Below are 14,141 nucleotides of genomic sequence, written 5' to 3'. Positions count from 1 at the left end.
CACTGTTAACCACTTTGCAACAGTCATACAGCTCATCTTTAAATGTTTAATACAATCTACAGGGAGTCATCATGTCAGCTACCGTTTCCCAGTTCATCAGTTCATGCCATCTTTACATACCTTCATTTTTCCAAAAGATGCCAATCATCATCTAATATAATAATCAACAACTAATACAACCACCCGATGTATTGCAGAAACATAGTAATGATACAACCACCCGATGTATTGCAGAAGCATGGTAATGATTAGTTTTCCAAGTTATCTATGAGTATTTAATTGATGTGCATTAGGGCATTTTTAAATCTAAATCTACACCAAGATATTTAATTTAGAAAGGCTTTGAAGGTGGTGGTAGCTTTAATTTTCCCCTTGTTAAATCAGACACTTGACAGAAAAAATTAATTGGAAACCAAAATGGATCTGACAGTGACTGTCAGGTCTAGCACCTGGGGAAAAGAAGGAAAAGTTAATCAGTTTTTACAGTGGTATCAAAATTCATTCTGCATCAAAGGGCACTTTTGACCCTTGTTAAATGTACATCGAATTAATATTTTTAAACCTTGAACCTTTTCTGGAAACTAAAAAAAGCAGCATAATACATTCTTCTCCTGATCTATATATATATATATATATGGTGTGAGTCATAAAGTGCACTGAGGAATTTGTTCACAATTAAAAGGATAACTATATTTCCACGCCAGGCCAGCAGTTTGTTGCATGCTTACCATACCCTTACTATACCCTTACTATACCCTTTCTACATCATCCAATTCAAAACCTCTGCTCCTCCACCACTGGCAAAACTAGCTGTACACCCCCCCCCCCCCCACTCCTCCCCACTCCCCACTCTGCTGCTTCCAGAGCCAACTCTTTCTCCTCCCTTGCCCCTCAGTGGGGGAATGACCTACCCACGGATATCAGGACTGCTCAGTCCCTGACCACTTTCTGACACCTCCAAGACACACCTGTTCAGACAGCGCCTGTAAACCTCACAACTCTTAACTATACTAGACCATATGGCACCCAATTGTACCAGTACTTGCATCATCTTGTATTTGCACTGAACTGCTCCATACTTTGCCGTATTCCACTATTTGAAATCATTCTCATCCATTCATCGTACTTATTATGTGCTCATACTGGACAATTTTTTTCTGCAACTTAACTGTTCTCAGTCAAACTCACTATTACATGTTATTGTTTACTGTATTCTTTATTTTACTCTTATTCTAATTTGATTGTATTTGCTACTGATTTTATTGTACTTTATAACTGCTCTTATCTGTAATGTGATATTCTGTAAAGTAATACTCTGTACTGTATTTTATAATATGATACATTGTAATGTGATAAGGTTGTCTGCTAAGAAATATAATAATATATAATAATAATATAATAATAATAATAATAATAATAATAATAATAATAATATAATAATAACAATATAGTAAATCTAATACTAACGATAATACACCTCTGGGGTGCTTATGTTAGCTTTCAAGAGTAAGTAGCGGGTCTTTTTACTGTTAAAATCCTGACAACTTTTTACGCTTATAACTTTAACCCTTTGCTGTCAGACGGGTCAGGTCCAATTTATTTTCACACGTGCAGTTTGTTTTACATGCGCTGTTTAAAAGTAATTTTATTCAAAGTAAAACAGGTTTAAAAGGCACTGCATCTCAACAGGACACTCAGTACTGCATCTCCAGCCCCACCCCACCCCTTGTTCTCTGTGTTTATCACATACCTCTTCATAGTCATGCATTCTGATAAATCATCGCCTGATCACTCGTTTTATAACCAAACTCCTCAATAATGCGATCCATGCCATTATTTTATTAATATAACATCTCAAAAAGTTGGCCACAAACAAAAACAATAACAACAAGTCCCGTGCACGAAAGTGTGCTCTCCAGTCAGTGGGGTGGTGTGGAGTATTGGTGTCGTGAGGTGAAGACAGTGCTCAGTAGGTTGGGTTGGCTAAGTGGCTGCAGCCCCTGGCTCCTCTGTTATACACAAAACAGACACGTAACAAAACAAAACAAAACAATCAAGCAAAGCTCTGGCCATATGTTACGTTTTAGCGCAAGGGGTGTACTCGCGTCAACTGCATCCCCTTTGTACCACCAAACTCCTCCCTGCAATCAGTACGTTGCCATGGTTTATCCAATCGCTGCCTGACCCATATCTGATCGCAATGGAGCTGTCTAGAGTACTTGCAGATACACACTTTCCCCAAGATGACTGACTTCTGGTTTCTGCCCACCGTCAATTCGACCCATCTATGGGGAAGTGTTCTACCAACCTTACCCGGCACCCTTACCGATCAGGAGGGAGATTTACAGCATCAATCCTTTCTCTCTTTATCACATATCTCACCCCTCAGAGTGATGCCAAAGGAATACTCAGCCAACCCTACATTCCCCAGTGGTTCCCCCACCCTTGAAAAAAATCTGCATTTTGATGCTCCTTACCCGCACGACGTATAGTGGAAGGGCTGCAGCGCCAGATATCACAAGTTATCCATGTGTTTTTGTCCTTCATCGTGTGTAACCACCTTAAAGGAGAATAATCAGTAACACTAGAGAAAGAATGTCCCAACAAGTAGTAGCGAAGAGCGTGAGTAGCCCATTTGATGTCCATTGGAGCCATTTTTTGCTCAAATAAATGATAGGTTGTTCTACCCCATCAACTTTTTGGGACAAGGCCGCCCAGAGACCAATCTAGGAAATATTGGTCTGAAGGATGAACTCTTTACTGAAATCTGACAGAGTTGCTTCTTAATCATATCAAATGCCTCCTGACACTGCAGTTTCCACTTAACTATTTTTGGAGCAGGCTTTCGGGTGAGAACGACCAGGGGGTTGACTATGGTGGCATACTCGAGGATAAACCGGCAATAATAGCCGGCTAACACCAGTAATGATCTCACCTGTGGTTTGGTTCTTGGGATCGCCGTCTCCACCAACACCTGGAGTTTGGATCCTATGCCAACCCAAACATCGGTGTCTCTCTATATCTATTCTTTTCCTTTTCAAGGGCACAATTGAGATTGCATTCTCCCCCGCCGAGATGGGTCATCTATCCTCTCCCTCTATGGATTTGCATCCGCATCCAAGCCGGTACCACATTTTCCATGTCTCAGGGGTCATCAAGACTTTCCTTCAGTCACCAAGGTTCCCGATCATGAGACTGAGACTTGCTTTCCTATCACCCCGTTCACCCCCCCCCTTCAAAGTAAAATGTCGCTCTTCGAGCCGCTATAAATCATTTTCCCTCATGATTAACCAATGCACCGTGAAAACTTTACAAACACATTTAGATCTTTGGCATAATTACCATTATGCATTGTTGCATTATGCATTGATAATAACTAAATCAAAGCCTATCAACTTTTTTTTTTAGAAACATACATAATCTTACTCAACTGTTCAATAATGACTCTTGAGGTTCACTGCTGGTGTGGGAGGTTTGCATGTGCTGCAAAATGCAGATAGGCATTGACTGATACATAAATCATTACATTGACTTCCTCGGTTTAACACAGGTCTTACAGGAGACTGCTCATGTAAAAAATGAAACAGGACTTGCTTTCTAGACTAAATGTGTTTTAGCTCCCTCTACTGGAGCCATTGATCATTGAAAGCAAAATCATCAAAAAAAAAAAATCATAAAATATATATATATATGCAGTCAGCGCCGCTTTATTAGGACACCTCGAGAGAAGGAAGAATATCCCAAATAAGCAGCTGTCCCAATTAAACGACAGCCGCTTATATACTGGAACACCACCACCACTTGTGTTCCAATGTGCTGTGGCTCATTCATATATATATATATATATATAATGTACCATACTGTTTTCTAACATCTAAAGGGGAGAGTGATGAATTTATCTGACACACCTTCACCCTGGGCAGCCTAAACTAAATTCTACTGCAATGTTGTTTTTTTTCTTTAAATAGATACACTAATTTTAGTCAAGCAACCATGTAAAACGCAACTCTTGAAGTTGCATGACTAAGAAATTGTGCCTCAGAGAATATTTTGCCTGCATGAAATCTGACAGTTAGCTGCCTGTATATTTAGATACCAGAAGTGAAACCATTTTGTAATTGATATCCGTATTATTGTAAAATTGTTGAACTTAACCCCATGGCAGGTTTATAATGACATAGGCTTCAGAAACAAAACAGACCTCCTCAAAGTTTCTGTATTTGTTTGAGTGGACTATTGAGTTTAAGCAAATATTAGATAATCAATGTGCTGTGTTGTGGTAATGGATTGGGCTCTGGATAGTTTTATATTACTCCTAAGGAAAAATGTCACTTACAATATTTAAAATTTTTTTTCATGAATGGTAAAAGGTATTTATTATACAACACCTCTAACAATTTTGCAGCATATGAGGTCAATATGCTGGGGAGCTGACTGGTCTTCAGGTAGGATTACGTCTTTTAACTTTTGACATCACACTGTCATTGTTTGAAATGACTGTCTATATCCTACCATATTTGTAAATTTGGTTACTCAGCTAACCTATGGGCGCATTAATTATTCAGTAAAGTATTGTTTATTCAAAGTCTGCTTTTGCGAATAAAACAGCCCAGAAAAGTTTTCTAAATACTACACTGGAAAACGATGCAGTGCCATCAGCCAAGCAGATTTCAGACCTTCTATCAGATGGTAGCTATCTGCTGCTTTACATTCGTTAGCGCCCCTGCCTTTGGCTCAAGATGTATACATCCAGTCCCGGTCAACTATCATACTGTAGAGCCTTCCTCAAAATGTAGTGACAATGTCCTATCTTTTCAGTGCAAAATGTGCAGATTTACATTTATATCACCACCACTAACTGTATGAAAACTATTTCCACAATGTTTTTCAATCATCATATAAAAAAAAAAAAAAAAAAAAAAAAAAAAAGAGAATACAGAAACTAAATGTTAGTTATGGAAAATTGCTAATGCGTTGTTTTATTTGATTGTATATATAGCTAAATATGAATCATTGTGGCTCTATGTATCCATATAAATCCAGTTCTGGTTGTTACTAATTAAAGGGCAGTGGTCCTAAGTACTTTTTGAATCAATTAACCCAATTCATTAATCAACCAATCTGCCTAAATATCCCTTCATAGAAGGATGTCAGCATTTCTTCTCTGTGTTTCAAAAAGATAACCAGATATTACTCTGCATCGTTACACTTTAAGGTATACAAGTATGTATTGTACTATTCACATAGCTTTCACAAAATGTTCTCGACCTAAATACATGTTATTTATTGATTTTGCAATGAAATATTTGGGAAAGCATGGAATTACTTAAGAGTATTCTAATTCAGTTTTACTGTGGTACTGTACTACCTTTTTTTTGGCGTGAGTGAAAAAAAAATGGTTTATCCCTGTAAGTGTTAAGGGCTGATCATTATACTTGGAAATTTTTTTGTACCCTGATTCCCCTAGAGTGATACTAATTTGTTGTGCCCAGGTAATATGCAGTTGTACATGTGGTGAGCCCATATCTGCGTCAGTACTGTGCAAATAGATGACAGAGCTGCTAGCACTGCTGGATATTTAAGGGGCAGCATTTCAAGTCCAAAGAAGTTATCTTACACTGTTCATGCACAGCTTCTTCAGCTATTAGGACTTTGGGAACTAACTAACTGAAGGTAAGCATTTAAGAAGGTAAGGCTTTCTTGCTGTTTCTGAGCTTACAAGCTAAACTGTTACCAATGAGGAGAGTGTTTGGTTCATTGCCGAGTAATGCAGTCATTTAATTTTGTTTCTGTAATTGATATTTGTGTCATTTGTCCTTTTATTCAGATAAATGTAGGATAGATGATAACATGAGTGAAACTATATTTTATGTTTGTATTGCAGCTTGCTGGACCATGAACCTTTTTTCATTGGAACGTTTTGTTTCATTATGAGAATGTGGTTTTTTACCCTAAAAACAGTTCTAAAGAGTGTTATTAGCTTTCATGTAAGAACAAAATATACTGCCTAATACTGAAACGTTAAATCTATTAATGTAGTTTGTAACTCTAAATAATAAACTGTGAGACTGAAAACAGTAACTGTAACAGTAAAATATTACTGAATAACACTTTATTTGAGCTGCTCTTTTAAAACAAACCACTACGCAACACAGAATCCACAGTAGGCAGTAGACTTTAGTTCACCTTGGGATTCAAATAGTTTTTTTTATTTTTTATTTTAATTAATTCATGTACTTTCAATGCTTTCGTGGAACAAACCCCAATACATCTGCATTAATTTAATGTTAAATTTTTGATTTTGATTTCTATTTATCACAAATAAAATCATGTTAATGTCTCTATAACTTAGTAAAGATGATTGAAAATGTAGTAGTGCTAATTCATTTTTATTTAAGTTATTTCAAACAGAATGCATACTGCTTTCACTTATTTGATCTCTGTAAATGTATAATGTGCCTCTATCAAAATTGACATTGTAAAACCTATTCTTAAATATATGCATTGTACACGTGTATTTAACTGGCTTGAATGGGAAAAATTAAATGTATGGAATTCTACACTTAGCAGCGTAATAGGTTTAATTAGCAGTCTCATATTTATACATTGAATCTGAATTACATCTGATAATTATTATATGTACAATGTAAATTCAAATACAAATTAGAGCACATTTCTATTTTAAAAATAGAATAGTTAATAACTGAAAAATTACAAAACAATGCAGAATGTATAATTATAAATGTCTGAGTTTTGTGAATAGTATCCACTCTATATTACAAATTGATGACGTCAGTTACATCAGTCTTTAACTCTCAATAGAAATGTCAGTGTGAACAAAGCATTAGTTGAAACACACTGTATAGAACTGTGAAATGTAGATTGGCTCCAACTAGCTTGCTTTAAAAAAAAAACAGAAAACCTAGCAAATGTTTTGGATGTAATTACAAAGGTGGTGCTGATATGGGAAGACTTTTTTTCCAGACAGCTTTGATCTAGAATCATTAGTTAAACATTTTAACACAGTTTATCCCCTCAATCTCCAACCCATTTTGATATACAGTAACTGTCTATCCAGAATCTATTAAAATCTGTAAAGCCTCAAATACACAGTAAAACCTCTGAACAAGTTCTGCACAGATTACTAACAACATGAATAAGTTACTGTGAACTGAGTTACTGATTAAATGGTGAACAGGGTACAGGAGCTATCAGAAATACACCATTTCCAAAAGTAAGGCGCAATGGTGAAACACCCACTGCTGTTTCCTGTTTCCCATGCCTCTTTTTGTCTTGCAGCTATGAACAGTGGAATCTGTGTCTGTGTGTTGCTTGCTATTCTCTCCATGAGCTGCCTGGGTCATCCCTTGGCAGGGTCTGATCATGAAGGCAGTCCTGTGGCAGCTGAGCTGGATCAGAGCCTCTCACTGCACCAGAGGCAGGTGCGTGCAGCCACAGCTAATGGCCAACTAAAGCCATTCCAAATGGCAGAGGGTAACATGGAGCAAAGAGCGAACCTCGCAGCACTGATGGCCAGATATCTCAAGCAAGCCAAGAAAGGTGAGCGGGATCTCCTGTCCTCATTTCAATTATTAGAAAATATTATTGATAAACAGTCCAGATATAGCAAGTGTTGAACCTCTAACCATCAATCAAATACTGATATACTTGTCTATCCAAAACCAGACAGCGATAATAGAATATTATCAATATAAAAATAATCTACCTTCTGTGTTCATATTAATCACAGTATCTCTTATTGATCAGTTACAGATGTTTAAAGGCACACATAATGGATGTATTCCAAAGGTAAAAGGTACTGTACATGTAAATACATGTTTTAATGTGGATGACCAATGACATTTTAGTTCATTTGGGGTGTTGGATTTCTGAATATGGTCTTCTTTTTGCACTGTAATATAGTAAATAGTGTTATCTAGTAAGCCAGGGAAGCAAGCTTACAGTATATGAAATGTTTTACCAGATTGGGTCAAAAGTAGATTTAGAAAGTTTAAGACCTGAAGATTTCCTCATGCACCACCTCAAATGCAACACGGAATTTGACATAAAAGCCACCGATAGGCTCAAGGATTCTGACAGAACCTCATAAAAAGCAATCCTTGAAACAGATCTCTGGAGACCTCAGCTTTGCTAGCTTGCGGTTTTTGTTTTCACAATATTATAAACGGTGTGATGCATATGTGATCTCATATTGTATCGAGCTGTACAATCTAGCTTTTTTATTGGTTCTGAAATGGCTTAACTTTAAAATATTAATTCAACTTATATGATTGTAATGAATATATGTGTACTTTGTCCTTGTGGAACAGGATATTGATAAAATGTGCTAGGGGTGCAGCCCTTACGATATTTTTAGATGAGAGTTTGGGGAACCAGTTTCTCTTTCTCACTGGGAAAAGTAAAGCAAGCTATGAAGGGTGGGGATCTTCTTGTTACAGCTGACCTTTGAAGAAGAGCTTTCCTAATTAGATCTACCCTTTATAGAAGTTAATTGGGTTGTTTATTAGCTCCTTGTTTAAAAAAAAAAAGCAAACAAACAACAAAAACAATATTAATGCGATATACAATTTGATTAAATGAAGCTGACATTTCACTTTGGTTCCTCTAGTGAGACACTAGAGATTGCAGTAGGACTGCACTGTGGTTTTAGTTATCTTTTATATAGTTATAGTGTCTGAAATACCTCAACATATTAGTGTCACACTTTTTTGTGCTGATCAGGAGTGCAGAAATTAGTACAGGTTAGAGATAGGGCAAGGCCTAGGCAGCTTGCCCTGTATTGTAATAGAGCAATTTCAAAAAGTTTTTTTTTTACTGAAGGAAGTTATTTTTCTTTTATTTTGCTATATAAACTGCTGTGCAAAAGTCTTAGACATGTTGCATTTTTCTACTTGATGCATTATGAACATCAGCAATTTACTCAAATCCTCCACTAGTGTTTTCTAATATTATAACAACCTTGACTTGCATAAAGAAAGAAAAACATTGAGTGAAATAGCTTGCATCACTCGATTTTCAAGGTGTGGTAGTCAAAGCATAATCAACAAGTCCAGAGAAACATCATTTAGAAAACAAGACCCAAAAAGCTGTCTTGAAGATAATATCCTTAAAGAATAGAAAGAAGACAAGCGTTGAATTGACAACAGAACTGGCAGAAGGCACAGGTGTCATTGTCCATCCATCAACAGTCCAAAGCACCTTTGACCATTGTTTCATAGTCCAATTTCTGTGTTCTTGTGCATATTTTAGCCTTTTAGTCCTGATTTCAAGAGTGACCTTTGTACTGTTGATTTGATGGACAACAACACCTGTGCCTTCTGCCATCTAAATATAAAACATAGTTCTCAAATGTTCCTGTATAGATGTAAGTAAATACTAATAAAAGATTTTTGCACAAAGTGATAGCATTGTCAATGAAAGTTTTGCCTTACACATTTCATGAAAGTCCGCAGCAACCCCTGCTATTTTCTATGTGGATATCTTTTGCCACCTTGTGGCACAGACGATGAAGTGCAGCTGAATTCACAATTGCTGCCATGGAGGCAGTGTTCTGTAATCTGTGACGCAGGGGTCGGCACATACAATTCTCACTGTACAGCAATGAAGCAAATAAGCTGAAGCTGTATGATTGTGATGTCATTTAAAGACCTGATAGGGATTTCAATAATGGACTGGCAAGAAATGTATTTTCTACCACTTGTATCCAAAAGATCTAAATGGAAGTGAAGCTATTGGATGTAATTGAATCAAGGAGCCATGGTATTTTTTACTGCAGCCAATGAGCAGGAAAACTGTGTAACAACCAAGGCTTCACACCTACAGTGATGCACAGTGGTGTGGCTGCATCTCTCATGGTTCAGCTGTGTTTAGTGAAGTGGTTCAAATTAATTCTACCTTGCAGCTGTAAAAGATCAAATATGGGTCTATCAAATACGTTTGAAACTTTACTTAACACAGGGTAGTAACACAAGCCAGAGTACTGTTTTTTTATAATATACATATATTTACAGTGGCTTTATCTGTGACTTTACTGCCCATCTGTCATAAAATACATACATGTGTCTTAATCTGTTTGAAGAATCCCAGCAGTGAATCCAGCATCACTAACAGGCTTCAGCAACAGCACCCTCTAAGGCCCATGGTAGTTCTAGAATCTTGCCATCTTTTAGTTAGTACCATCACCTGCCAAATTTCATTGCTGTGAACATCATCAAGTGACTGGTGGCTACAAAACTAGTGTCAGTGCTCTGCCCTCTATCTTTAATATATTTCATATTGTAAATTCACTGGAACGAAATCATTATCTTTCCATTTTCATGTTTTTCAAATAAAATATACATTTATAAAAGTCAAGGGGGTGGGGGAATGTGTCCAGCAGCCGTGATATGAAATTGAAAGTGTTTCCATACACTTTGCATGACCGTAGAATAAGTTTTGAATTGGGAGAAAACTGTAACGGGGCTGTGAATAAATGCCATGCTTGTTTATTTAATATAATGCACAAAAATGTACTACTGTCTAGACATGGAAATGTGTAGAATGTTTTGAAGAGATTATTTATGCTGTTCACTTAGAAAATACCCTAGTCGTGTGTCTGTGGTACTTTTAAAATGAAACAAAACTCTTGGTATTTTCTAAATTGTGAGAATATACAATAGCAAAACTTACAGCCAGATGATTTAAACAATAAGTGGCAGCAGTTCATTCAACCACTATTTACTGTGATCACCTATTATTTGTAGTATTTTATAATTATACCACCTAGCATCCTCAACTAAAAGTATTAACAGACATCCGTGGTGTGAGGAATTGATCTTATTTGATGTGTGAGTTGTACCTGCTTTTAGAAAAGTCATAGTATGTTTCGCTGTTGACATATTTTTATTTTCTTCGTAAATATTTTCTTCTAGAGCAAACAATGACCAAAGCTTTCTAACTAAAGTACAGTAGGTACTATGACTGTTTTAGTTGAATGTAGAATATTGGATACTGTATGTTGTATTGGTTGTTTTTGTAAAGTATTTAATTAATGGTAATATACCTCATAAAAGCAATATCTTACTTGGTAACATGTATATATTTAACACATTTTTATCAGCACTCCTATTAGATGCAAACCTGAATATTAAATAATACTGCATTTCACCTAATAGTTAATTCCTTAACAGCAAAACAAACCAGGTGCTACTTACATAAACATACAAGTCCAGTCTTAAACTCTAGTGGTTTCAGCTGCAGTGCCTAGATAACAATAATGGAAAGTGGATGAAAACAAAGACCATTTGATATTTACTATGGAAACCACTTTATCCATAATGATGCTACATCCCAAGAACTCATGTGTGCCCTATAAATACATATCAATGCTAAACACTCTTGTTTTTAAAATAGCAGATTATTTAAAAACACTGGAACTTCATATGGCAAGTCAATAATTGAAATGTACAAACATTGGTATAATATGCAGTGCTTACAAGAATAATCCAGTGCTTACTCAGATTGGAGGAGCCCACTCTTCTGTACAGTAGGTGGAATGTTGCCTGTAAGCAGTTTCACAGTTGAATATACTTAAGACAGTGATAACCAAGACATTACAAGCCAAGTGCTCTTCCTAGCAGAATTTTAAACTCCTATATTTTTAGAGCTATATTTAAAAAATGAAACATATTATAAACCTTCGCTCTAAGTGGACCAGTAATAAAGTTGGTCGTTTTAATAAGAGGTTAGGAAATATATTTTAACTTTGGTTATTGCCACTCTAAAGCTCAAAGTAAGTATGAAAGGTTCTGTCTCTGTACATGTGATAGGTATTTCTTGGCTTGAATAGAGATTTAATTAGTTCTGTTCAGTAATTAGACTAGAACAAAGCTGGACTGGAAGAACCCAATTTGCAATGTCTGGAAACTGTAATCCTCACTGCATGATAATTGCATCTAAAAGCTAGAAATGTAGGTTCTATATGTAAAAGTTTTGGTCAGAGGTCAAAATATCATCCCTCTCCAGCAAAGGACTGGACATCCCATCCCACTGTAATGTGCTTCAACCCTTAGGGATGTAACACACTGTAGGAGAAGGTATAGTCAAATAAACTAGTCCTCGTTCCTGCCATTGTTAAGAAACTATCTGCTTTTGTTATTTCCACAGGCTCTTCTGGTAGAAACCTAGCTCTGAGCAGCAAATCACAGACCCTGGATCTAAACCACAGAATAAATGACAGAGATTACATGGGCTGGATGGACTTTGGACGCCGCAGTGCTGAAGAATATGAGTACTCCTCATAAGGAAGATGCCAAAAAAAAAAAAAAAAAAAAAAACCAACAACAAATAAACAAAAAATAAATAAAATAAATGAAAATGTGCTCAGATTCTGTATAGAGAAATACAAATTAATTTTAAAGCATTGTCCTTGAAATGTCACAAACTATATGATCTATTTGATGTACATTTGTTTGTAAAACTATATGATGAAATATATGCATTATATGCTAAGTTTTACAGAAAAAAAGTCTTTTTTTTTTCATAATGTTAATACTACATTATTAAAACAATTTAACTTTAAAATAATCTCTTGTCGCTGTCACCATGAATTGGTCAGGTGTTGCAGAATAAAGGCATCTTATAGCCTTTGTTTTATATTCTGTACACACTACAAATACTGTGTATTTAGATGATTAATTTTGAGGTGCATGCACAGTTATACAGTTGTATTCATTTGGAGTGGTAACAGAATTTTAAAATAATCTTTCTTTTATGAACCATGCCATTATTTGTTCTATTTTAATTCCATGTTTTTATATATACCAGGATATGCAGATGTTACCTAATCAGTTCCAGTTCTATTTGTCAATTTCTGTTCCGTGGTATAGTTGCAATCTGGCCATGTGACCTAAAAGAAAGGAAGTAAGAATGTACCAAGAACAGCACAGTGATAGCCAATATAGCACGTTAAAACGGAACTCAATGCAATATGCAGTTTTGTTAACCTGCCTATATCTTACATCTTACTCGCTAGAGGGCGTTATCTGACTAGAAACTGGTTTGTTACAGATTACTACTGAAACACCGTGTTTCACCAGCAGGTGTCACACACTGAAGCTTGTGAATACCAAAAGCGCAAAGCTTACATAGAGTTAAATTAATTTATGATTGCGGTAACTGTTTGAATATGCCGAAACCTACAGTATATCAAGCAGTTAAGCAATGCTTTCGATGACACCTAATAGTGAAAAATAAAATGGGCACTAGGGTGACCAACCATCCCTAATTAGATGGGACAGTCCTAAAATGTAAAGATTAAGTCCGGGTCCCGGGCTAATGCCTCCGGGATGGCATTTGTTCAAACTTCGTAGACACTGTGCAATCTTACAGTTTAACGCCACAGTTAGACCATAGTATATCTGTTTATAGCACATCATAGCACCACCCCTGCCACATTTTTATCAATGCCCGACATTCACTCGCTCGTCACTTAAAACAATAAAATAAATGAACATATGTATCCAGGCAGTGGCAGGCAGGCAGGGTAGAGAGGACCCTGGCAAAACTCCCTGAGGGGCCCCTACCTATTTGAAACTTTTTTTAATATTAAGATACGAAGAGGGCACAAATAATATAAAGACACACCCAAGCTAAATACAATAGCGAGATTTATGCAAGAAAATATTAGTATAAAAGACAATAAATCATAGAAATAAAATGTTTTGCTCTCACTGCAGAAATTTCACACTGCTGCTGACACTGGGTTTATTGCTGCTGTCACTGAACTATTTATCTGATTACACTGTGTAACAAAAAAAAAAAATAATAATTGTTCCTGGGTAGTAAGTGTTATTTCCTAATTGCTTATGCCTCAAAAGTATAGAAAATGGCTATTATTCCCTACAAACTTTGCTTTTGTGACTAGGACAGTGGTATTTCAAAATATCACTATTTCCAATGGGAAAATGGGCAAATGTGTGTCTTTTCGTTCACGTAAAGTCAGAAAAAAACAACATATGAATCCAAATTAACATGTATTTATACTAAAGTAATACAAAAATGACTACAAAAGATTTAGAAGTGAGTAGTTTTTCGAGATTTACAATTATACTGTAGTTACAATATAATTGTAAATCTCGAAA

At 36.1% G+C, this 14,141-nt stretch overlaps 1 protein-coding gene across 1 annotated transcript; it reads left to right on the top strand.

Annotated features, from left to right (window-relative positions):
* The first annotated feature begins 5,592 nt into the window (after positions 1-5,592).
* Positions 5,593-12,308, top strand: LOC121308327 (cholecystokinin-like). The gene is made up of 3 exons (XM_041240665.1): positions 5,593-5,673; positions 7,300-7,560; positions 12,166-12,308. Exons 2-3 carry the CDS (start codon positions 7,302-7,304, stop codon positions 12,300-12,302), a joined length of 396 nt encoding a protein of 131 aa, XP_041096599.1. The 5' UTR covers positions 5,593-5,673; positions 7,300-7,301; the 3' UTR covers positions 12,303-12,308.
* The last annotated feature ends 1,833 nt before the right edge of the window (positions 12,309-14,141 follow it).

This window comes from Polyodon spathula, chromosome 3 (genome assembly GCF_017654505.1).
Source record: "Polyodon spathula isolate WHYD16114869_AA chromosome 3, ASM1765450v1, whole genome shotgun sequence".
NCBI lineage: Eukaryota > Metazoa > Chordata > Actinopteri > Acipenseriformes > Polyodontidae > Polyodon > Polyodon spathula.
The sequence above is the reverse complement of the archived record's forward strand: the minus strand, read 5'-3'. Positions and strand labels throughout refer to the sequence as shown.